The sequence below is a fragment of the Archocentrus centrarchus genome, chromosome 16 (assembly GCF_007364275.1).
Source record: "Archocentrus centrarchus isolate MPI-CPG fArcCen1 chromosome 16, fArcCen1, whole genome shotgun sequence".
In the NCBI taxonomy this organism is placed as follows: domain Eukaryota; kingdom Metazoa; phylum Chordata; class Actinopteri; order Cichliformes; family Cichlidae; genus Archocentrus; species Archocentrus centrarchus.
In genome coordinates, this window is record NC_044361.1 from 21,070,670 (window position 1) to 21,094,697 (window position 24,028).

General features: G+C 40.8%; 1 protein-coding gene across 1 annotated transcript in view; it reads left to right on the forward strand.

Moving 5' to 3' along the window:
• The window catches only part of nphs1 (NPHS1 adhesion molecule, nephrin), a 44,137-nt gene extending 25,729 nt beyond the window's left edge, over positions 1–18,408 (forward strand). The window contains exons 8-30 of the mRNA XM_030750428.1: positions 535–656; positions 861–1,032; positions 2,273–2,430; positions 3,459–3,600; positions 6,427–6,551; positions 6,641–6,809; positions 7,001–7,130; positions 7,316–7,488; positions 8,200–8,340; positions 8,891–9,031; positions 10,720–10,841; positions 11,415–11,574; positions 11,683–11,839; positions 12,126–12,277; positions 14,624–14,735; positions 14,829–15,010; positions 15,115–15,165; positions 15,419–15,541; positions 16,084–16,135; positions 16,487–16,619; positions 17,600–17,678; positions 17,872–18,017; positions 18,138–18,408. Of these exons, the coding sequence (XP_030606288.1) occupies positions 535–656; positions 861–1,032; positions 2,273–2,430; positions 3,459–3,600; positions 6,427–6,551; positions 6,641–6,809; positions 7,001–7,130; positions 7,316–7,488; positions 8,200–8,340; positions 8,891–9,031; positions 10,720–10,841; positions 11,415–11,574; positions 11,683–11,839; positions 12,126–12,277; positions 14,624–14,735; positions 14,829–15,010; positions 15,115–15,165; positions 15,419–15,541; positions 16,084–16,135; positions 16,487–16,619; positions 17,600–17,678; positions 17,872–18,017; positions 18,138–18,227 (3,032 nt within the window). The 3' untranslated portion in view covers positions 18,228–18,408. The remainder of the gene's footprint in view (positions 1–534; positions 657–860; positions 1,033–2,272; positions 2,431–3,458; positions 3,601–6,426; positions 6,552–6,640; positions 6,810–7,000; positions 7,131–7,315; positions 7,489–8,199; positions 8,341–8,890; positions 9,032–10,719; positions 10,842–11,414; positions 11,575–11,682; positions 11,840–12,125; positions 12,278–14,623; positions 14,736–14,828; positions 15,011–15,114; positions 15,166–15,418; positions 15,542–16,083; positions 16,136–16,486; positions 16,620–17,599; positions 17,679–17,871; positions 18,018–18,137) is intronic.
• Positions 18,409–24,028: the final 5,620 nt, after the last annotated feature.

Genomic DNA, 24,028 nt, shown 5'->3' on the forward strand with positions numbered 1-24,028 from the left:
TGGCCATTTTCAGCCAGCGAGATTGTTAGCAAGGTGGCAATTTGTCATGCTGGCCCAGGGTCTGCAGTCTGCTCTCTGAAACTGATTGCAGCAATAACAAAGGCCCATCCTCTTCTAATTTATTTTACTGCATATATTTTATTCGAGGAGGCTGTAATTTATTCATATTTCACGTTCCCTTATTACTGTTTGAACATCTGTTATTTTGCTTTATGGACTGGATCCAGCTCACTGCTCCCTTAATACTTAATGCTTTCATCAGATCTGGACCTCTTATCCCACAGTCATGCTGAATGACCAATTTATTGGCCCTGTCTCAACAAATAGGGATGCTTCCTGCTCAATTGCTAAGAGTCTTCTCTTTGCAGTGCAGTTTTTTTTTTTTTTTTATGTTGTCCTATTGGTCACTCCATGTGTTTATTTCTCTGAGTTACTACTCCTTTTTTCTTCTCTCACTTTTTCTTCTTTTTCCTGTGCTCATCCTCTGTGCCGTTCCCTCTTGTCAAAACCAGTTTTTCTCTCTTTTCTTGACAGTCGCACCTCAGCCTCCAGTAATTCTGGGTCTGGAGAGAAAGGAAGTCAAAGCAGAGAGAATGCTCGTGTTGGAGTGTGTGTCATATGGTGGAAACCCCCTTGCCACTCTCCACTGGACCAAGGTAAATCTCCTGCGCCATCTGTTAAGGAAGCTTTGTAACACACTGTCACACTGGCAAAATGAACCATTTCAGTTAAAAAACTTGCAGCATAAGTATCCCATTCTTTGTAGCTTCTGTTCTTCACTGCCTGTGCCATATGGGAGACTGCAACTACTCAAACATTCTGTTGCCTTTTTGAGTTTCATGTGTTCATCCATCTGTCAGAACGGAGAAGTTCTGTCTACGACTTGGGAAGAGGACGTTGTTGCTCAGAAGTCCAGCAGCATACTCAAACTGAAGATCACCCCTGCTGACAACCAGGCAGAGCTGTGCTGTGAAAGCTCCAATCTGGTGACCCGATCTCCACTATCTGTCAGCCGCAAAATAACAGTTCTCTGTGAGTGAAAATAACTTTTAATACGGTGCACGGTGCTGGAACGCGCATACACAGACTCATACAACCAAAACCTGGACAGGACTGACTGATTACAGGTTATTAATAATATGGACATATTGCAGAGGGGTATAGTACATCTTTCCTCCAAGCCTAATTCTTTTGCTGTCCCAGCAAATATTCTAAAGTTAATATCATTAATGAAACTAATGGTTTTTATGGCTGCAGCCCATATTTCCAATTGCCTCCAGATTAGTATCACTGCATGCTCTTTCAGAGACATTACATAAATTGAGCTGAATTGCTTCAGTGTACAGTCCTGAGGCACTAACGGCGACACTCTGAAACAGTAACGCCCATAGTTAATAGATTATACTTTTCTCTTTGAATATAAAATGTTTGTTTCAGCAACAATAAAACAAATACCGAATTAATATTTATCAGCCTCGGTGCATTGAGTCTAACAATAGCCTGATTTTCACTACAGAGGCAGATAATGTCGAGAGCTTTAAATGCTGTCTGATTGATCCACCTATTTTATGCAAATATGATTAGGAGCAGCCCTTCCGCTTGCTCACGCTATGTAAATGTGGCTTAAATTACACCAGCACTCTTCCATTTACCAAAACCCCCAGCAGGCTGTGGTGCCATGCCTCCCAGTCATCCATTCAGGGATGGTGAAAATGAACCGCTGACTGCCTGACAGTGCTCTAGGCACTGGCAGAAGCTGGAGGGCACAGAGTAAAACTCACTGGTGAAATATGAATATGCCTCCTTCACCATACAGCACCTGCAAGAATTTCAGCAGTTATTGTGTGTGCAATAACTGTGCAGAGCTGCATTCCACTCAGTGTCACATGTGGAATAGACATAAATACACAAAAGATTTACATGCATGACCCTTCCTTCCTGAAGTCTGCCAGCTCAGTCCCCAGCCTTTGTATTCCCCCGAAGGCTTTATACAACTGCATCACTTTGCCTGCAGCTATTGTACCCTGTCTACCCCTCTGGTTAAAACGAAGCAGACTTTAGAAACCACAATGAAAACCCCCAGAGAAAACAAGTTGCCACTCAAAGTGATTTTTCCTCTCACCCTTGATACAAGCTCTGTGTTTCACATCCAAAAATAGTTGCGCTGCCACTGTGATCAGAATATGTAGCTGTTGAATGTACTATTCATGGGATGATATTTTTACTGACTTGTCTTTGTATGTTTGCCTATGTATGTGTGCGTGTACATCAGTTGAACCTGCGGAGCTGACACTGTCGGGTTCGTTAACAGCAATTGAGGGGCAAGAGTTGAATCTGAGCTGCTACGCCACCTCCAGCAATCCCCCCGTCGACATTCGCTGGTGGCTGGGCTACAAGGAGCTCAACAACACTTCTGTTGCTGTGGAAGAGGTGGGACCACATCGTATGTAATTTGCACAAGTCTGAAATTCATCCATGCTGTCTTATAACTAGTCAACATGCTTGTTGATTTAAACAGAATCCTGGAAAAAGTTCTGTTTAGATCTCTTTACTTTATGAATAGATAGGCAAAAGGCATGGAAGTTAATGTACAAAAACATTTCCTTTCAGTCAAGCTTGCCTTTAGGGTATCAACAAAAAACTATTAAAATGCCTCCCATTGAATTAAAAGAATTCTCAATATGCAGTGTGACCTCATGTGAACCTTTATAGATGAAAGAGAACAGTATGACCATGAGCTGTCTCTGAATAGGCCTGCTGCAGCTTTGCAAATGAATCATCCAATTCCAAAAAGAGTATTCTGCTGCTCTTCTCCTCTTTTGTGTATGCTAATAAGATCAAAGTGAATAAAAGCTGACACAGAAGATGAGTATTATTAAACAAGCTCTTTATTCATCTGGTAGCAGCATTTTCATTTGATCTTACACAAGGCACTCAGTGTGCCGTATGCGAGCTTTAATGCATGCGACACAGTGTGAGGCGAATGAAGACTGACGCTCCTGTCCAGTGTCTTTGTTAGTCTTTCTGACTGTGGCTTTTACAGTAATTACCACAATAATAGCTTTAATAACCAGATGTGCTGCATAGGCATGACCACTATCAGGCAGGTGCAAAATGACACTTGCCTCAATTTATAACAGTGTGCAAAGCCGGAGAGTCAGATGAATATACTTATTTATCACAGACCATGCACAACATCAGTTATTACAGCAGCTAATTTGCCATCTGTATTCACCAAGACAAACCAGGGAGTGTTGTTTTTCTCACTGATTTTCCTCCTTCTCTCTCTCTCCCTCTCTCTCTCTCTCTCTCTCTCTCTCACACACACACACACACACACACACACACACACACACACACACACACACACACACACACACACACACACACAACTAAGGATGCCAGATCAAGACTGTCTGTCCCCAAAATGAACTGTCACGTGTTCTTTGTGTCTGCAGGGAGACAATGGTGGGATGACAACCATGTCCAACATGACCCACCGGGTCTCTCGGGAGGAGCATGGACTGAAGCTCACCTGTGAGGCTTTTAACAAGGGAACACACTTCTCCAAAACCCAGAGCGCTGAACTCAGTGTCTACTGTAAGTGAGTTTAAGAGTTTTCCAAGTAAATAATTCTAGTTTCTTGAAATTCTTGTATATTAGTGTACATATCCACCATAAGAAATCTTCATAGAATTTTTTTTTTTTATTTGGTAACAGTTTTAGTATATAGTACACATCCATCATGGTTCTGAAGGGGTGACAGAACTCTAAAGGTTAGTTAACAGAACAATTTCAGAACAGCTCCTGAACCAGACACCTGAAGGTGCCATCATAAGTACTGGTGTTGTTACTGTGTATATAAAAAAAATTCCCTACGGTCATTATTTGTCCTTCCTTCGAGCTTGGGTCCTCTACCAGAGGTTTGGGAGCTTGAGGGTCCTGTGCTGTATCTCAGCTGTTCCTAGGACTGCGCTTTTCTGGACAGAGATCTCAGATGTTGTTCCTGGAATCTGCAGGAGCCACTCTCCTTATTTGGCGATCACTGCCCCGAGTGTTCCACTTACCACAGGGACCACTCTTGATTTCACCTTCCACATCCTCTCTAGCTCTTCTCTCAGCCCTTGGTATTTCTCAGGCTTCTCGTGTTCCTTCTTCACAATGTTGCTATTGCTTTGTGTAGCAGCTGGATATTGCTGTGGTGACCCTACCGTCTTTGGAATAATAGGGCAGGGCATCCCTGCCCTATTATCCATTTTAAGGTAGGCTACCCAAGCCTACCTTAAAATATGAGCGAGAGGTATATAACTGAAGCCAGCCCTGCTCAGTGCCCAGATTAACAAGGTCCGCGTCAGGTATGGAGGAACCAGGACGCATTGATGAGAAGTAGGCTACTGGATATGGCATATGTTGGATAAATTAAATAAATTATGGTTTGAGTAAGTTTTCTAATAATTATTTTCCTAATTTTTCCTAACCAATGTGAAAAATGTCATCATATTTATTAATATTTAATATTAATGTGGTATCTCTACTCGATGTTCTGAAGCACTGAAAATTTGATAAGGCTTTTTTTTTTTTTCTTTTCTTGTCTCTGTTTTTTCAGCTGACCTGGTTAGTTGGCCAACATGCACACAGATGCAGGTTATTAGCAGTAGTGGGAGAGAAGCAATACTCATTAACTGAAGCAAAACAAATACAAATTAAACAATTATAAAATTATACAAATTATATCTTGCATTTTCAAAGAAGTACATCTCTAAAGTTTTGCTATTGATAAGTCTAAAATGTTCAAAATGCTAGGAAACAGCCAAAAACTTACCTACTTAGTAATATTTTAACATGGGGTTGTTGTAATTATGTGTGTGTGTTTATTCCTTCATTTCCAAATAATGCAAATCAACAAAATCCATTATAAAATAAATCATCACCACCCATTTTACATCCAGCAAGAAATTATGCTTTGTGCCTAATTATACAGGATACGTTAATCACAAATACAGAGAGAAATATTTCATGTGAAAACTCACATCTTAATTTAATCAAGTACCCTGTGTCATTAATACTTATCTAGAATATGTAACAAAAACAAACAGCTTTAAAAAATTAAGCTCAAATTAAGCAAAATTCTGATATATGATACGATATTTAAATTTTGGGTCAACTTCCATAGCCATACATGGATTATTGGCACATTATTAGCACTAATATGCACCAATGGACCCTAGTTTACAGGTCTGAAATTGAAGCCAGTGATTTATTGCTTTAAACTTGCATTCTGCCTAAAGGGCAGCAGCGAGGTGCAACTTCTGTGGTTGCAAAGAGAAGTCAGATGTTTTATAAATCTATAGGAAACATTTTAATCAGCTATTACATCAATAAAAACTTTCCTAATAAATTCATGGTCTCAATCACTAGTTCCAAGTCTATTTCACATTTTGTTAATAAGACTTAGAGTAAAATAGATGATAAGGCAGTGTATGCTTTTGAGTGGGACTACGCTGCGATTGCTACAGAATGAGCAGGCAGTGTCCTCAGTTTCTCATTTGTGATGCCTGGTTCAAAAAAAGAAAAGAAAAAAAATAAAATGCTGGGAGACAAAATTCTTCAATTGAGGCTTCAAAACAGGACTGAACAATGTGGCTTTTTATATGCAGTGTATGGTTGATGCACAAGATAATGAAACCAAACAAAATGTGGTGTAGATACAGGTACCGTACACAGTAAATGTGTTTTTTTGTCTTCTTTTTTCCTTTTGGGTTGAGAAAGAAAAACCAGCCAACACATCCTTGGTATTAAATTAACCATTACAAAGTACCTACTTACTGGAGGCCAGCCATCACTGACACACTTAAAGAGATTGCTCTACAGACACTAATATGGAGGCCTAATGTGTCTGGGGGTTTCAGGGATGGGCAGTGGACCAATCCACTGTGAGAGAAATGAAGAAGACAATCTTTTGAGTGTCTATAATTAGCACAAGTGTTTTCATTGCATTTTCTTATATAATTTTGCAAAATTGCATTATTATGTTTGCAATGATATGTTGAGAAGGACAACTGTCTGTTTTTCCCAGGAGGGAGATCTTCTCCCAGTAATTTCTGCCTATGTTTACACTGAGAGGACAACAGGCTTTGGGGGGGAACACCAGGGGGAGCCAATATTTCAGAAGGGTCAATGCCACCCTGTGCCACCCCTTTACACACTCCCGGTTACAGGAAAAGACTTCTACAAAGATTTTTGAACTAATATTTGTATAATTGATATTAACTTAAGCTGTTTTTTTTTTTGTTTTTTTTAAGATTCTAGTGTCTCAATAAAGTATGAAAAAAAGAAAAGGTCTTAACATATAAAACTGATTTTAACATTTAAGAAGTAAACAAGCATACAAACAAAAGGATCTGATTGTTTTTTTTTAAATTACAGATCCCCCTCAAAAAGTCTGGATCAATGCTCCAGCTCAAGATGTCCCCTTTCGTTCTGGAAGCACAGTTCATCTGGTCTGTTTCGCCACTGGGGGAAATCCGAAAGCAACTTTGACTTGGTTGAAGGTGAGAAAGTACTGCATTATATATGCCTGTGTGTTGTTGTGTTTGTCGAGCATACGTTCATTGATCCGCATCCTTTTGTTCTGATTTAGAATGGAAAGAAAGTGCCTAATGCGCTGAAACAGACCTCATTTGATATGGGTGTAGCTCAAGAACTGATCGTGGTGCTGACAGCAAGTGACAACATGGCCAGCTACCGCTGTGATGCCACAAATAAAGCAAAGAAAACCATCTCTGCATACACTAAGCTCCGAGTTCACTGTAAGTAAGACTGGAGCTTTAAGACTTATCTCCACTTGACCTTTCTCCCAGTCTAACTTAGCTGAGAGAAAAGCATTATATCCGATAAATGAGTTTCATGCAAGATTTGATTTGCTGCATTTTATATCCTTCATCTTGAAATAATCAATGAGTCAAAATTGGATTTTCATGTTTACTGTGTGGTTCTCCAGTTACACCAGTAAGTATGAAGATCACAACCCAACAGGAGGTACTTCGTCAGGGTGAGGTGCTAACCCTGGAGTGCCAGGCTGGAAGCAGCAATCCCATGGCCAACATTTCTTGGATCTTGGGCCCATTAAGGTTTGTCTAGGCAGTAAAGGGAACATAGAAGAAAATGTTTACTGTAAAATTATATGCCTAATTCACTGTCAAACTTAGTCTGAATGATAGATGTTTGTCCTATTAAATGTGGTGACATGCATGATTGTTTTGCGAACTTGAAATCCTTTATTAATTGGATTTACTAGTTGGGATTTGTGCCTTAGGTTGCAGGGGGTCAAGCAGGAATCCAAGGGAGCTCAGTTTGGTGGCATTTCAGTGCACAGTTCTCTGTCTCTGAATCTGACTTCACAGCATCACAACCAGAAGGTCATTTGCCAGGCCTACAGCCATGTTTTGGCCGAGGGGGCCAACACATTTTACAAGCTCAATGTGCTTTGTAAGTACTAGGTGAATTGTTTTTTTCACTTGTTTCTTTTTCAGATTGTTTCTTTGTTGCTGGTCAGTAACTGAGATATTTGGCTTGCATGATTCTTAAATAATGCCCAGTGATGATCAATAATGACATGGATCTGCAAATGCGTTGCTGGTGTGCCTTTGCGGTCTTTATTATTATTCTTTTTTTTTGTTTGTTTGTTATGTGTTTACTGGGAACCTTTGTTGTGATTTGCGGGTCCGTTGAGCTCTGCAGCAGTGTGTCCTAATTGTGCATTTGCTTTGCTGCATGGCCATGTTTGTCTTTGATGCCATTTCACAGGCAGCAGCCAGCCACTCTTTCAAAGCTTGGTACTGTGTATGAGCATGAAGGAATGTCACTGTGTGTTTGTGCAGAGCTGCAGTTGGACAACAGTACTGTCACTCGTTGTTTTAATGCCTGTCCCTTTTCCTCCTGTGCTGCCTTACTCCCCCGTCCTCTAAGTGTGTGAAGTTGGTTAGATCTGGAATTATTGGTAGGATGTCGACTTTCTACTTGTTTGACTCTCATTAGTGTCTCTTCGTGCTTTCATGTCCAAAATGTTTTTGTGTGTCTTTTTGCTCACTCTTGGTGGTTCTGTGGCACTGACTCTGTGTCCCTGCCACTTCTCATATTTGCTTAGTATGAATCCAATTCACTGTAGCTTTAATTTTTTTTGTGCTGCTTCTTTATCAGACCCACCAGAATTCAGCCCAGACCAGCCAACAGAGGTGCAGGTGCTCGAGGATGACACTGCAGCCATCCCACTGCTGGTCTCAGCTAACCCAGAGGAGGTCTCCTGCATTTGGCTGCACCGCAGGGAGAAGCTGGTCAAAGGTGATCTAGGGTTGTGTGATGGCTCTATAAACCAGGTCCTAGTTGAGCTGAGCCAGCAAGTAAGCACTCAGCTCTGCCATTCAGGGTCTGAATAAAACATGGCAGGTTAGCCAGCATGGGACCCTGCCAAATGTGATTCTCATTACTGCTCTAATGTATGCAGTCTAAATGAGGATTGCTGTCTCCCTGAATACAACACAACAGTTCTAAACCTGGCTTCTCCTCCAGGCCGGTGTCATCGGGGCCCTGCTGCACCCACTCTCTTTTTCTGTTAACTCTGTTAGCGCCATTATACAACAGCACTATAAAATGAGTGTATCTTGAATGCAGAAACCCACCTATTGCATTTTGAGTGCTGTGGAACAGAAGGTGTCTCTCACGCAGTCTATTGTTGGCTTGATGTGAGAATCCGGCCAGGCCAATCAATAATGCAGAATTAGATGTCACTTAGAGACCACTGGCCAGAGGACATTCGGTTGATGAGCATGTAATGAATACTTAATTTACCATTGCTTTATTCGTGTGTGTCTGTGTGTGTGTTTTATTAAAGAGGAAGATTTCCGCTATCACTGGTTAGAAGACTATTCACTGGAGATCAGGAATGTGTCAAGGAAAGACGCCGGAGTTTACACTGTCGAGTGTGAAAACGACGAAGGCGTCAACCAAACCTCCATCACGCTGGACGTTCAGTGTAAGACCCCGCGCACAGAAACTGGACGAGCTCATATAAATCTTTAAATTTACACACACTTTCTGATGGTGTTCTGCTGCCTCTAGACCTTTGAAAGGTGGCAAATGGTTTATAGAGGTTAATGAAAGTGCCCCAAAGATCCAACTACAATGACCAAAAGAGATTTAAAAAAAAAAAATGACTGAAAGGATGGGAGCAGTGACAGTACACAAACAAGTATCCCAAGAGTCCTTTAGGTCATAAGTTAGCCACATCATTTTTGAATAGGTTTCCTCCTTTAAACAGAGAGTGAGCAGAATTTCTCTTGCAAATTACTGCCATTTTTGTACACTGAATTTAAATCTGAACAGCACGACTACTTTTGAACTTGACAGTGCATCCACACATGCTGACAACAACTCAGACTTCCAGTTCCTCCCCGCCAAGCATGCCTCATTCATTAGACCTCCATGCAAGGCCGTCCACCTCCACTTCTGCCCCAGGCCCAGCCTCTAGCTCCAGGCCCTCTGCCCCGATACTGATGATTTAATAATAGGAGTGTGGAAAATGTAGGTCTGCCTGATTCACTAAAGCCCATGGTACATGCCTAATGGATTCTGCCATCTTGATCTGACTGAGCTTGACAGTTGTAGATATTCATTATGTATGGAGAATTGTAGTAGCTTTTATGTGTGGCGGTGTAGCCCACTTAACAGTGTCGTTCTTGGTTAGGAGACCAACATGGGTGGATTCCACAAACCCAGAGGTCTGTGTCTTGCTTGCATTTCCCATCACTGTTCCTTGAGAGTGAACATAGGTTTAGGCAAGTAGGCACTAATGGCTTTATTGTTGCAAGTACATGGCACCCATGGGAAGTATGAAAAGCTTGTGAGGGAGAGGGGAACAGAGGAAAGAAGTGGAGCCATGCAGTAAGGAAGAATATATACTTTGATGGATAGATGAATAAAGAGAGGAATCAAAAAACAGGGAATTGGCAAATCTGTCAGTCAGTGTTAGGGTTACACTTCCCCCGCTTGTTGGTTTCATCATTATCATGCCTTCATGGGTCACATGACCAGATGTCTGTTACAGACACGCCTATAAGAACAGAATGCCCTTACTCTGTATAGTTTCTGTCAGTTTAGTTATTTATTTATTTGCAGTTCTCATGTGTCCCTGTTTGATTTATTTTCTGCCTTTGTGTTTTCGCTTTAGCCAGTCAATCCCCTATTTATATGTTAGCAAAACTGCTTTTGTGCTCTTCATTGTCAGGTTTCCAACCATTTTTTCCATTTTTTTTGAGTGTGCATGTGTGTATGACCTTTACCTGTTTCTGATTTTTAAAGGAGTCTGTTTTTAAGTAAGTGTGCTTCATTAGTATTTTGATATTTGTTTTCCTGCCTTTGGTTTTTACTTTCTGCTACTTCTCTCTTGTTTTATTTTATTGATGCCCAAGCCTGATTGTAAAGTTTTCTCCTCTGTGACCCCTGTGTTTTCAATTCTCAGTCTTCATTATCACCTAAAGAAGTTAATGACATTGTATCCAAAGCACAGTGGCCAATTATAATGGGTTTATGAATATTTTCAAAGGCAAACAAGTTGGAGAGTAATTACAGTAATGCAGCAAGCCTGTTTAATGGTTTGCCAAATGATTTGTCCCAGGTTGACATTGCTCCTGCCCTAGCCTTGTCCCTTTTTCTTACGCTCAGATGCTCCAAGTGTCAAAGCAGAGAAAGACCCAGTGTTTGTGAACCTGGGGGAAACAGCAGACCTGATATGTGTGGCAGATGCCAACCCAGTTATATCTGCCATGTTCTCTTGGAAATGGCTGGTGAGTGCTCCATATATGCACACATACACAGAAACAGTCATTAAATTTCTTTTATCTGGCGTCTTTTCTATTATTTCATGTGTTCTTACTGTTTTTTCACTGGCCTCTGCAAATTCCCAGATGCACCATATTTCACTGCCTCTAACTATCCTTCCACCCCACCTCTTCCTGCTCCACGCTCAGCCCAAATCCAGAAAAATAGCTTTCATTACTGCTGCGTGACTAAAGGGCACATTCGTCAATGTGGTGTGGTCTCTGTATCTACCGATGCTTTCTCTAGTCTTAGCCCACCCTCTGGCAGTAGTGTGAGTCTCGCTTTCAACCTGCATGGCCCCTCCTTCTCTCTTTTCCTGTGGCTCTCTAGCCTTTGGCATTATTCTTCTCTGTCCTCAGAGCTTGTTCCATTGAGTGCCCTTCCCATTCCAGACCCCAAGCCTTGATGGTTTCCGGCTCAGCTATTCTTCACAATCTACCTGTCTAGCTCTCATACATCTAGACAGGTAGGGGAGGCAGATGTGTACTGAGGGATAGCGCCTGTCTTCTTCTTATCCCACCTCACTCTACCGTTCACAGGGAGAGGAAGAGGTGGAGATGGGCGAGGAAACCCAGCAAGATGAATCAGGCCTTCTGACCATCTATAATGTGACGCGGGCTCATGCTGGTCATTACAAGTGCCTAGCCGATAATGGCATAGCACCCCCTGCCAGTACACATATACAGTTGGTTGTGCAATGTGAGTTTGTATTTTGTTTTCACTGTCATAAGGCAACAAAACATTTCCATTTTCTTGCTGTGTGTTATCTGTGAGAATAATCTCCTATACCCATCTTGTCTTATATAGTTAAACCAGAGCTTCGTAAAGGACCCCAATGGAGAAAAGTAGCAAGCAGAGGGGATGGCACTACTACTGCAGAAATTATGTGTCAGGCAGAGGGCATTCCTCGTGTTGACTTCTCTTGGGAAAAAAATGGGTTACTCATGGATTTTGCAAACCCCAGGTCAGAGAATCGAATTGAATTTGTTAATTGTTCATGCTGGTGCAACACTATAAAATAAAAAATGGTTCAAGCCAAATATAACATGCCACACTATTTTGACATTTCTTCATTTATCATTACCAAATCCTGATTTAGTGCTTTTGATATTTTTTACCCATTCAACATTTTTTTTGACATACCAAGCTGGGTAGTATTAAAATGTAAAATGTGTGTCTGTCAGCTAAGGATTTGTCTATCTCTGTCGTGTTTCTCTGGCTGTGTGGGTGTGCGTGCATTCGTGTTACAGGTATGAGGAGGTGACGGTGAGGGAAGGCACTTTTCACACCAGCACAGTTCGAGTGGTAAATGTGAGTGCACTGTTGGACTACGCTGTCTTTAGCTGCACTGCTCGCAACTCACTTGGGGAAGACAAGCTAGACATCCAGCTCGTCAGCACAAGTACTGTATCACTATTTTTGCGTGTGTGTGTGTGTGTGTGTGTGTGTGTGTACATCTGTGTCTATGGAGAGTTATAAGATTGAATCTTGAAGGTAAGTATATTATGTACAGTGGAGGAAATAATTAAAGCAGCAGGGTGTGAGATCTGTCCACTAGGGGGCAAAAAGAGAATAAAAACTGCAGAAGAATAACTAATAAAGTGGGGAAAATTACTATTTGATCCCCTGCTAAATTTGTAAGTTTGAAAGTTAGAAAGAAATTAACAGTCTCTAATTTTTAATGGTAGTTTCATTTTTAATGTTTCACTCAATGTAATGCAAATAAATCTTTAACTTTTATGTATTGTGGGGGTTTTTTTTCTGGATTTTTGGTTGATCTTCTGTCTTTCTCCATTAAAATGAAAATACCATCAAAATGTAAGTGAGTGAACAAACTTACAAATTTAACAGGAGGATAAAATAATTATTTCCCCCACAACATTAGTTATTCTTCTGCAGTTTTTATTCTCTTTTTGCCCCCTAGTGGACAGATCTCACACCCTGCTTCTTTAACTCAATGGCAAACGATCAAAGTCAGTGGTTATGGCTCAACACGTAGGGATTTTTCATATCACATACTTGGCAATGGTGTATACATTTTCCCTTTATTTCTAATTTGGCAGCACTACAAAACTACTGAGTCTGAGTGCTGCCTCATCCAAAGTTTATCAGCCATTTTCAGCAACATTACAATAGTCTGGGGGAGGCGTTGAACATCTAGACTTCTGTGAAATGAAGAGAGTTGTTGCTCCTGAGAGCCAGCACTTTAAGTAAACTTATTCCACTGCTCTATCTCTGCCTTATCATTTAGCCCATAGCACTACTTTACTTCTTCCTCAGATAATGCTGCAGTGATATGCTTTAGTCTCCCAGCGTGCTTAGAGGTTTTTTACCTTCAAGCTACCAGTGTGTCTGTGCACTACCGCTATTATCGACACAGTCCAGCTTTGAGCAAAAGCCTACAGCCAGATTTAATGTTTACTATAAAAACCGTAAAATACAATCCAATATTGGCCTTGTTTTTTTTTTCCCCAGTCACTTTCTTTTTTTTTTAACAGCTGTGAATATTCATAATTTATCTGACGCAGTGATAATACATTTTATATGCTTCCTTATCATTGTAAAGCCTGGGAGGAAGAGAGCTTTTTTTTTTTTTTCTCGTAGCATGGTGCTTTTTGGATTTGAAGGAGACGAGATCCAAATAAGGCTGACCTCTCTGCCCTGGAATCTTATGAGCAAAGCTGATAGCGGGAATTATTTACTTTGCAAACTGGGCTGCAGCCTGGAGCCATAGATGAGCAGAGCATCTTTCTTATGTTGCTACGCTACTATCTCTCCTCCTTCTCCCCTTGACTATCTCTCCCTCTGCCCCCAAAAACCAACCTGCCTTTTTTTGCTACGCTCCAAATGCCAAATAATCCACTTTTGCTTTACTACCCTGACTGAAGTTATGCCCTGTGTCAGACTTAAGACCTGGACTGCTTCCACTGACCTTTGTTCGCAATATTGATAATAATCAAGAGCCTTCATGCTTCACTACAGAACTTTGGTTGGATAAAATTGACAAATCAGCCACTTTGTGCTGAGAGAGAGACCAGCAAATGCTCTGTCCATGTTTACTCATCAGTTATACAACAAAGGGCAAGCAAAAACAAATGAGGAGTGATGGAAAACTGCAGCTGTCAGAAAATATTTGTTTTTTTAATTTGAGCCTGTTGACTACATTTTGATAAAGACAGTATAAACTGTTGGAAAAAATAAATAAGCTTTGGAGGCTCTCTTGATTCCAGACTAATATACCCAGAGTAATGTCTTATAGGTCATGGCATGAAATAAATAAATCAAGCATGATTTTTTTTTTCTCCTGAGGTAAACAGTTTATACACAGTATGAGTACAGTATAGCTCACAAAATGATTTTCTTCCTAACACAACTGTATGACAAATGGGAAAAGTGGAAGTATCTCAGAGTGATTTTTCTTTCTATTTTCCTTCTGTCAAAAAATAATGAAAATAAAATTTAAAAAAAACCCTTCATCTCTGCACTCATATTTATCATTTTGTCTGTTTATAACAGGTACATTAAAAAGAAGGAGGCACAAGCCTATCCACAGCAGCGCTTCATGCCTGCAAATAGAATCACTCAACTATATAATGGCACACATCTCAGTTCCTTAGCACCTAAAGCCTTTTCAAATAGCCCCCTGTTGAGTGAAGGTGTTCAGCTCTCACACAAAATTGAGAGCATGCTTGCTTTTCTTTCTTCTTTTTTTTTTTTTTTTGATTTTCTTCTTTTCTTTTACCCTCAGATCACCCAGATCCTCCTTCATCGTTTCGCCAAGTCAGTGTTGGCCATGACTCTGTCACTCTTGAATGGATCCCCGGCTTCAATGGTGGTTTGCAGCAGAGGTTTCGCATAAGGTGAAAAAGCCAAGAAATGATGGCAGATGAAGAATGGCACTTTCTTCTGAGAGTCTCAAAGAATTGTATTTGACTGACTGTTTTGGTTGACAGATACCGCTGGGATCAGTCTGTCAGTTTCCTGTACGTGGATGTCTTCCCTCCCAGTGCGACAACCTTTACGGTTACTGGTCTGCAGCCTGTCACCACTTACAACTTCTCTGTCAATGCCCTTAATGCAATAGGAGAGAGCGGCTATGCTGACAACAACGCAGTACTGGCCATCACCACTGTGGGTCAGTTTGGAGTAACCCCAGTTTGACACTGAAAGGGCTGAACAGTACAACTGCCTGATAGTCTAAGACATGTTTAACACGTGTTCCTATTTCCTCGTCTACAGAGAGGCCAGAGTCAGAGGAGGGCCAACCAGATGGAAAACCAGACTTACAGGGTGAGTCTTTTACACAGCAGCTAGCTTCATTTGGCTAAATCATGTTAATATATGCACCTCCAATGCTTTTAATGTTTGCTGTGAAAGTGCGGTTGCCATGACACCCACCCATACTTTTTCCCCTCTGATAGTTTTTAATCAATAAAGACAGTTGAGTGAGTGGCTGGGCCTGTCTCAGTCAGTCTTTATCTTTGCAAATTTCCATATTACTTCTTCTGCACCAAGATAATATTTCTAATGTTTTGCAAACTAGGTGGAAGTGGACTGCCAGTCTATTTGACTGCAGTGTTGACAGCAGTATTAGGAGGCCTGCTGGTGTTTAATTTGATTGGTTGTTTCTTTGGACTAAGGTGGAAAAAGAGGCAAGGTCAGACAGGTAAATATAATTATATTTCCATCAGTGGATGTTAAAGTGTTTCTTCTGCGACTCTCTGTCATCGAATTATTCGGATTCTTCACATACTTCTAAAGCAATAACACTGAGCCATGATACAACTGTCAGCTTAGCCTCTGGCTTGCTCCTCATCTCTTTATGTCCCTTTTTCTATTTGTCCACCCTGTCTCATCTCCTTTTCCTTACTCTCTAGGCCTCCACTCTCCCCGCCACATTAATCCCTCAGAGCTGTCACTCTTGTGTTTCATACATATCTTTTATCTCATTTTCTATCTTTATGTCCTCTCTCTATCACAGTCTAACTGTCAAGGTCTACACCTCAAGCTTATGCGTTTTTTCCTCACCTGCCTTTTTGTTTTTACATAGATTTCTTTTATTTTTTTTAGAGCTTACCCTTCTTTCATGTACTCCCACTCTCACCTTTTACATTTCTCTGATCAGTCTCAATACTTAGGTTTTTATATGCCTCTCTCTTCAACTTCTTTTCTTCTGACTCTTTCTTGGCTTCTCTTTCGTACCCCCAGCAGCAGGTAGTGGGGACAGTGTATTGGATGGAAAGAAGAATGAAGACGAGGGGTAAGTTCATGCCCTGCCATAAGAAATAATAAAAATGCCAACCATATCCACTCGAGTACTCAAGACCTGATCCACTGGCTCATTCATGGACAAAAAAACAGTCAGGCAGGCAAAACAACAAGCCTCTCAATACCCATTTATATTAGTGTCAACAAACTTGCACCACAACCCTGCAACAAATGGATACACACACCACATAATCTATTGTTATTAAGGAGTAAATGTATGCAGGAAACAAGCTGTTATGTGTGGTGAGTGCTTTATAACTCTTCACACTGGGGACTAATTATTACAAGTTGCGGGGAAATAAATCGCACGCTGCAGACGACAAAGTGTGATTCCACTGTGCAGGTCAAGTCAATCAACTGCAGGAAACTTCAACAAGTATGAAAGCAGAGAGATGATCAACACCGCAGCCCAGCGCACTCTCCTCATTGACTCTGGATCTGAAGCAGACAGCAACGTCTATGAGAGCTACGCAGAGGTGAGAACAGGAGAGGGGATGCGAGGGAGGAGGGCAAGAAGGAGAAAGAGAAAAGGGCAATTGAAAAATATGCAGAGACACAAAGACGGTTGAGTAAACAGATGAAGGAAGGAAAGAGGTTAGGCAGAGGGTGAGGAGCTCTGGCAGGAGAGGAAGTGGAGAATTCAGCCATAACGAGGAAAACAGATATATAAACTAATGAAACCTTTAGCAGTGCAGAGAGATAGAACAACGATCAATACATCACAATTAGCATTCAAAATACATATCGATCTTGGAGAAATTATCATTTTGTACTTTAAAAAGGCCAGAGGGGATTTGAACCTTGGAGAAAACTGTTTAGTGTGGTAAAAGAAAACAGATAACACTGCTGTCAGAACAGGATCAATCCTCAAATACCCATGAAGGTTGCCTTTACCATGATTTACCTATAAACATATACACTACTCACAAAAAGTTAGGGATATTTGGCTTTTGGGTGAAATTGCAGTACGAGCATTCAATGCATTGCATTCAAACCTTTACAGGTGAACTTAGTGTGACCTTCTCTAAGCTTTTGAATGCACACATCCAACTGTTAAATGTTTCAGAACATTTTGCACAAGTTGCTGTTCTCTAACAAGGAGCTTAACGGCAAAATTCACAACAGGTGATAAATGTCCTGGTTCATGATGAGGACGACTGTTTAATCACCAGCTCTAATTGAACCAGGACATTTATCGGTCGATTCGAGGATCAAACACCTGTTGTGAAAAGCCAAATATCCCTAACTTTTTGTGAGTAGTGTATGTGTTGAAAATGTGTTGCATGGATATTTCTAGACTCGAGTGGCGACAGAAATGGGTTGAACCAACTCTTCAAAAAAAATCAGTGTAGCCCCTCCCTGCACCGACAAAAAAACATGTGGAATTGCTATTAAATGGAAACTACTGAAGGTCATACCTCATCTGATGTTATCGCTTCTGTCTCACATTTTCCAGGAAAGTTCCCATTATTATTATCCCACTGGTATCTACATGCCACATCTCAACCCCCACCCGGAGGAAACACGCCGATTTGGTAAGACGCAAATGTAGCTCAGAGCAGTCGACAGTAAACAGTAAACACCTCACATCCTAAATGTTATGAAATATTAAATCTGTCCTAATTGAACATACAGCAGATATTTTTGCCGTGAGCAATCATTCAGATGCAGCACGTTTACAGTAATTACTGACTGTGTTTTGATCACGTGTCCCATGTGTTCTACAAGATGTCATCCATCACCCCGTTGACCCTCGCAGCCATTTGTATGAAGATGTAAGGGACGAGGGTGTGTACCAGGAAATTCTGGCTCCTACTCATCCTCCCCCTGCGGTCGTGTTTGACCACAAATTGAAATCACCAACCCGCCGCGGGGTGTGTAAATGAAAAACCTTGTTATAAGCGATATTTGATTTTTAACATTATTTACTTTTGATAAAATCGTAAAACACACAAACATACATAATCCAGCATTTATCCAACGTGTCTCTGCAGGGTGCTGAGAGAGTGAGGCAGTTCATGGCTGTTCACCAACCACAGAGAGATGCTGAGATTCCCTTTGAACTACGAGGAGAGTTAGTCTAGTAGTCAAAATAAATTCTATATGGTAGGGCTTGTGAGTCAACCTTATTCATTTAGTACAGTATTGTAAAAGACATATTCAATAGTATTTTTTTATTTTTTTCAAATTCTCTTCGAAATGTATCTCACCAGTTACCTCGAATGAAAAGGCAAAACTGAGATGTGGCATAAAACGAAATTTCATTTTTCAACGTCTTTGACTTTTTTTTTTTTTTTTTTTTGTATGTTCTGATCATTTGAAATTTTCCTCAGAAGATTGGGTTGACCTAATGTACTACATGGTACAACAACCTGAACGAGTTTAAAAGATGTCAGAAGAAAGGGAATGAATGGTTGGGGGGGTGTGGGGGACTGAGAGCCATAAGACCCAGATGCAATCAAGGATGTCAAACTGATGCTATTGTATAAGCCTTTTCTATTAATAAAGTTCTTCATCTCCTTTTTAAGCTTGTTTTCTTCTCTCCCTGAAAACTTATTCTATTTTCCTCCTCCACTCTTGCCCCTTTCACCTTCGCCCTGCTTCTTGGAGCCAAGTGCTGGTCACTACTCACACCCCCCCACGCCTGCAGGTAGACATGAATCAGTGAGACATAAAAATGGACTGACATAGCTGTGCACTGGGGCAGAAGCGGCACAGACTGACGGTGCCACCCAAGCAGACATCATCCCTTTGACCCATCCTACATCAACATTTTCCAACATGTATCCAGATGAGAACAGTGTGCCATCCCTCCCTTGTCTGCGACAAAGAGTTTCAGATCTCACAGTTAGTCTGTGGGAATCCCTACAATGGGATTGTATTGAGGGTTATTTAGCACAGTTATGTCTTCAGGAAGTAAAGCCATATCTAAGGCCAGGCTCTAATCCTGTTTTCTCTGGGATTGAAGTTTGGCTCATAGCATCAGAGAGAGCAAGAGAGGGAGAAACCATGTGGGGAATTTGTCTCACAGAGTCACAGAGAGTGGGCAGTCAGGGAACGATAGAGAGACCAGAAGACAGGGTTAGGCTAAGCTGCTACTTTGGCCACCCAAAGTTCTTTTCTAGTTCAGAGAAAATCAGTTTGCTGCAGGCTTTCACTCCACAACCGATGCAATAGTTTTAATCTTTATGGAGCATTTTTCGAAATCCAAATTGGATTGCGTGAGAAAACAAATTAAGAAAAAAAAAAAAGAAATTCTGATAAATTGGTCAGATTTAATCGTAAAGCTAATCAAAGAAAAAGTTTACAATCACGCAAGTTGCTCTGTGAAACTGTGCTCGCATAGTAAAGCAAAGCATTGCTTTTAGCTAAATTCTTACATCATCTTTCTTTTAACTGAGTGTACTCTGCTGTCATTCTCACTGTGCAAATGCTAATACTCAGCAGATGCAGTGTTTACTTCACCATGTTGGTCTGTAAGGAAGCTAATATTTGGTGATTGTCACCTAAAACAAAGTACAGCTGAGGCTGACATTTTTCAGATGTCTTTCAGAGTGTTGAGTAATGGATTTTGACTTGTTCATTGTGCTACATCAATACCCAGTCAGAGCCAATTAAGTGCTATCATCATCAACAGAGCCTTGCTACTGCCTCACAGAAATAAAAATGCAGATAAGCTTTATGTTAAAGTTTATATGGAAAGTAATACTAGTAGTTCTATTTTAAGAGGACATTTAATTACTTGTGTGTTTGTATGTGTTTGTGGAGCCAGTCAATCAGCTTAATGTACACTATATATTAGCATGCTAGCTTGACTACACAAGTAGCTTTTCCTGCATTGTAATTACAGGGTTTGAGTACTCTGTATTTATAGTAGAGTATGTCTGCTGTGAAGAGAACAGAAACTCTTCAAAGGTTCCACAGATTTTTTTTAGGTTCCACTGCTTTGCAGCATCCGCACAGAGTGACTGGGTTTTCTCACATCTCTATGCAAATCCGTCATGCACACACCCTCCCAGCTTCCTCTTTTCCCTCCAAGTACGATTCGTCACATCAGTGTCACATAACTCTCCACAACAGTCCAATAAACATGGTTATAAAAAGAAAAATATGTATAAGTTAAAAAACAAATTATTACTCACTGGAAATGTGCTCTTTTTCTAATTTGATTTAGATTACATGGTCTGCTGTTATTGCTCTGGTAAGTGCATATAGAAATAGTTACTTACAGGATATGAAGTGATATTTAAATGCTGATGAGCTGAGTGCTAACTTTTGTCAAGCCAACAAATTCCTGCTTCCTCAGCCGGACCTGTCTGCCAGGAGATAAATCTGAATGTTTTACTATGTTCCCTCCATCAGGCATGCTATTCTCCATCACGAGCTGTTTGTCTCATTACTGAACAATTGTTCAAGTTTCTTTCTGACTGCAGTTTTTGTGCCAAAGCCTGTTCATAATGCATCATTTTAGCTCAGGCAGGAACAGTAATCTGGTAAAAATGAAGGCTTGACAGCTCAATATTGTATGTCAGCTTCTATTTTTCCCTCGTTTACCTCATGAACATTTTTGATGTGTTGTTTTCAGAAGATTCTCGAGGGAGCTCAAATAGACAGGCTGTATGAGAGCACAATTAAGTCAAAAGAGGCAAAAAAAAAAAAAAAGAAAAATTAAGAGACTTTAATTACCTCCTCTCCAGGATTGTTTTAACATCTTCCTTACCCCGCTCAGGTATGTGTTTGGGGAGGGGAGAAAAAAAGGGTAAGATTTAATAATTCTTCTTTATTGCTTTAACAGGTTGTGCTACCAGCTGGGAGCAAACTCAAATTTAACTCTAATTTCTGCAAACTCTGTCAATGTTCTCATTATTCAGAAATCAAATCAAGAAATCAAATCAAAGCAACTGCAGGTTTAACAAATTAGAACATGATTTCACTGGCAGCTATCGTGACTCACTTTGTGGCTCTGCTCTCCTGTTGTTAGAAAGAAGGATATAATTTGCCCCTCCATGTGCATGAAAGACTTCAACTGACTAAAAAGAACATTAGATAATTAAATATTACTAGGAGGCAGAAACACAATGAATTGTTAATGTTGAGAAGGTGGGAAGTGAAAGCATGCTGGCCATAGTGTATATACAGTACTGTACAACAAGCTCAGTTTGGCGTTTTTATTGATAACATTTTTATTATTATTATTAAAGCACTGCACACTTATAGTCATTGTCTTCACTTAAGGATGAGTATGATTTACAGACAAGCATCACTTGCCTGCATTTGGCGAAACTAAACTAGAAAATACACAGCTAAGAAGGGTAACACTGATGACACCGCAACAAAGAAGAGAGAAAACCTGTGGGCTTAAATACACACAAGGAAATCAAGGAGAGTGGAAACAACAGGGAACAACAGGTGAAACAAATGAAACTAACACAGAGGAAGCGAAACTAAACACAAAGCACAGGGAACACAAGACTGTCAAAATAAAACAGGAAGTGGCTGACTATGATGCCCAAGCAGACATAACAGAACAGAAGGAATAACAGACACAAGAGATCCCCCCCCCCCCCCCCAAACACAAGGGAGGGAGATTGGGGGAAAACCACAGGGAGAACTGAACTCTAAGACTAAGGGAAGGGAAACACCCTCCCCACCCCCCCAACCCCAACAAACAAACACAGACACAAATACAATGGGAAGGGAAATAAACACTAAAAGGGGTCGAGACACAGGAAATACAAGAACACAGAGACACAGGAAGACAAGGACCCAGGAAAACAGAATGCAAAACAATAACTGAACTCAAAGCTGGCAGACAGAACTACAACAAACTGAGAACCTAAACAGTGAGAAAAGCCAAGAAACACAACCCGAACAATACAACAAAATAGAACTTCACAAACAAACTCAAAACACTGGACCACCAGCCCAGGACCATGACAAATGGCAAATTTAGTAAATGAATACTGTAAACCTCTTCAGGGCTACTTCCCTAATAGCAAGGGCCTGTTTCAGCAGGCTAATAGGCTTTACCAGTTTGTAAAAAACTGTTCATGAATAGCTGACGAGCACTTCAAGGAGTTTATTATACTTCAGATCAGATACATTTACCTGTGGGAAAATCAAGTCCAATGCATGAACCAGAATGTGCTGCTTTCTCAGTGCCTGATACCACATGACATGCTACCTAGATTTTTTTCTGGAGTCCACGCATCAATAAGACAGAGCTGCTTTGGTGGTATCAGGTGGACTTTCACGATGTTAGGTGGTTTAAATGATCAGTGACTCTGCAACGATGTTTATGGCAGACTAAACATTGGCTCACTGTCATGCACACTGCTTCCATTTATTCCTAAGTTAACTCTTACATTCTGTTCGGATCAAATTTGACAATTTAGGTTAAATCAATGAAAATGGTCCTTTAAGGGAATCATGAAACAGTGAAGCTCTGCATGTCACGTCTGTGTATATCTTTTCTGGGACAGTGGTGACAGAGTTCAAGGGGGGACCTTGACACTGTCGTGACAACTCTCTGTGATCCCACCACATTTTCCTGGTTCCTGCTGAGAGAGGCATGTGCTGATCTTTGAAGGATCATGGGAGAATCTTGAAACAGTGAAACAGTAAAACAGCAAAGGAGTGATGATATGTGGTGCACATAAGAAACAGAAGTCATACAGAGGTCAGAGGGTGACACAAGTGGTGCAGGGGTTAGCACTGTCGTGTCACAGCAAAAAGGTTCCTGGTTCAAAAACCTAGTTGGGATCTTTCCATGTGGAGACTGTGTGTACCTGTGGGGAGTTTCCTCCAAGTACTCTGACTTCCTTCCACAGTCCAAAGATGTGTGTTAGATGTGGTGATTCTAAATTGGGCATGGATGTGAGGTAGGGCTTCAAGTGTACAGACGTGAATAAAGTGTTATATAACTGTACAGTTACAGTATGACTTGTAGTTGAAAGTACTTTGTGAGGTTAATAAGAGTAGAAAGGTTCTATATAAATGCAAGTACTGTACATTACATTTGCACCTGCAATATAAGAAATTAGAATCCATTTATTCTAAGCTAACTGAGGTAAACTAACCAGGATTTAAACAGATGTCAAAAGAATCACCTGTGCTGCCATTTCAGTGAGCGTGGGAAAACACATATTACAAGTCCCACACATGCAAGGCTTCCTATGAATTTGAATGCACAGACTACCGCTCGGCTAGTAGTTAGCAAGTAATTGTGAAAAAATATGAAAAACTACCTGCAACTGGGAAATCTGCTAGCAACCAAAGCATTCACTGAGACATTTTTGGTGCAGCATCTTCTTTGCAACCAATTTGACAGCAGCTTCCATCCAATACCATCTAGTCAGGAAATACCCCCTTTTTCACTAGCCAGTGCTTTTATCATGCCCAATATGGCAGACAAATTTTGTGCAATGTGTGTATCAAGTCATAAACCTCAATAGACACTTAGTATCTTGGCCCGGGTCAAAATTTGCCTGGGCCATACTATCAAGGCATGAAATGTTGAGTGGCCATCATGATATAAAAGAAAAAGTGATTGACCAGATTGCATCACCTTCTTTATTGTTCTGGGTCCAGTTGTGATGCACACTTGACCACTGTTGTCCATTTCACAGTATCTCTAGCTCCCCAGCTCTGTATGCAACAAGCTGCAATGCATTTTGTATTCTGAGATGGCATTAAGGTTTTTCAGCGTTTTGTGCTATGGTGCAGTAGCTCTTCTGATCAGACAACACGAGCCAGCCTTTAATCCATCACCAGTGAGCCCAACTACTGCATCCTGGGAACACCCCAGTTTTCGAGGAGCTCTGACCCAGTCATCCAGCCATCAAGTTGGCCCATTTTTCCCTGCTTACATCAACTTTAAGAGTAC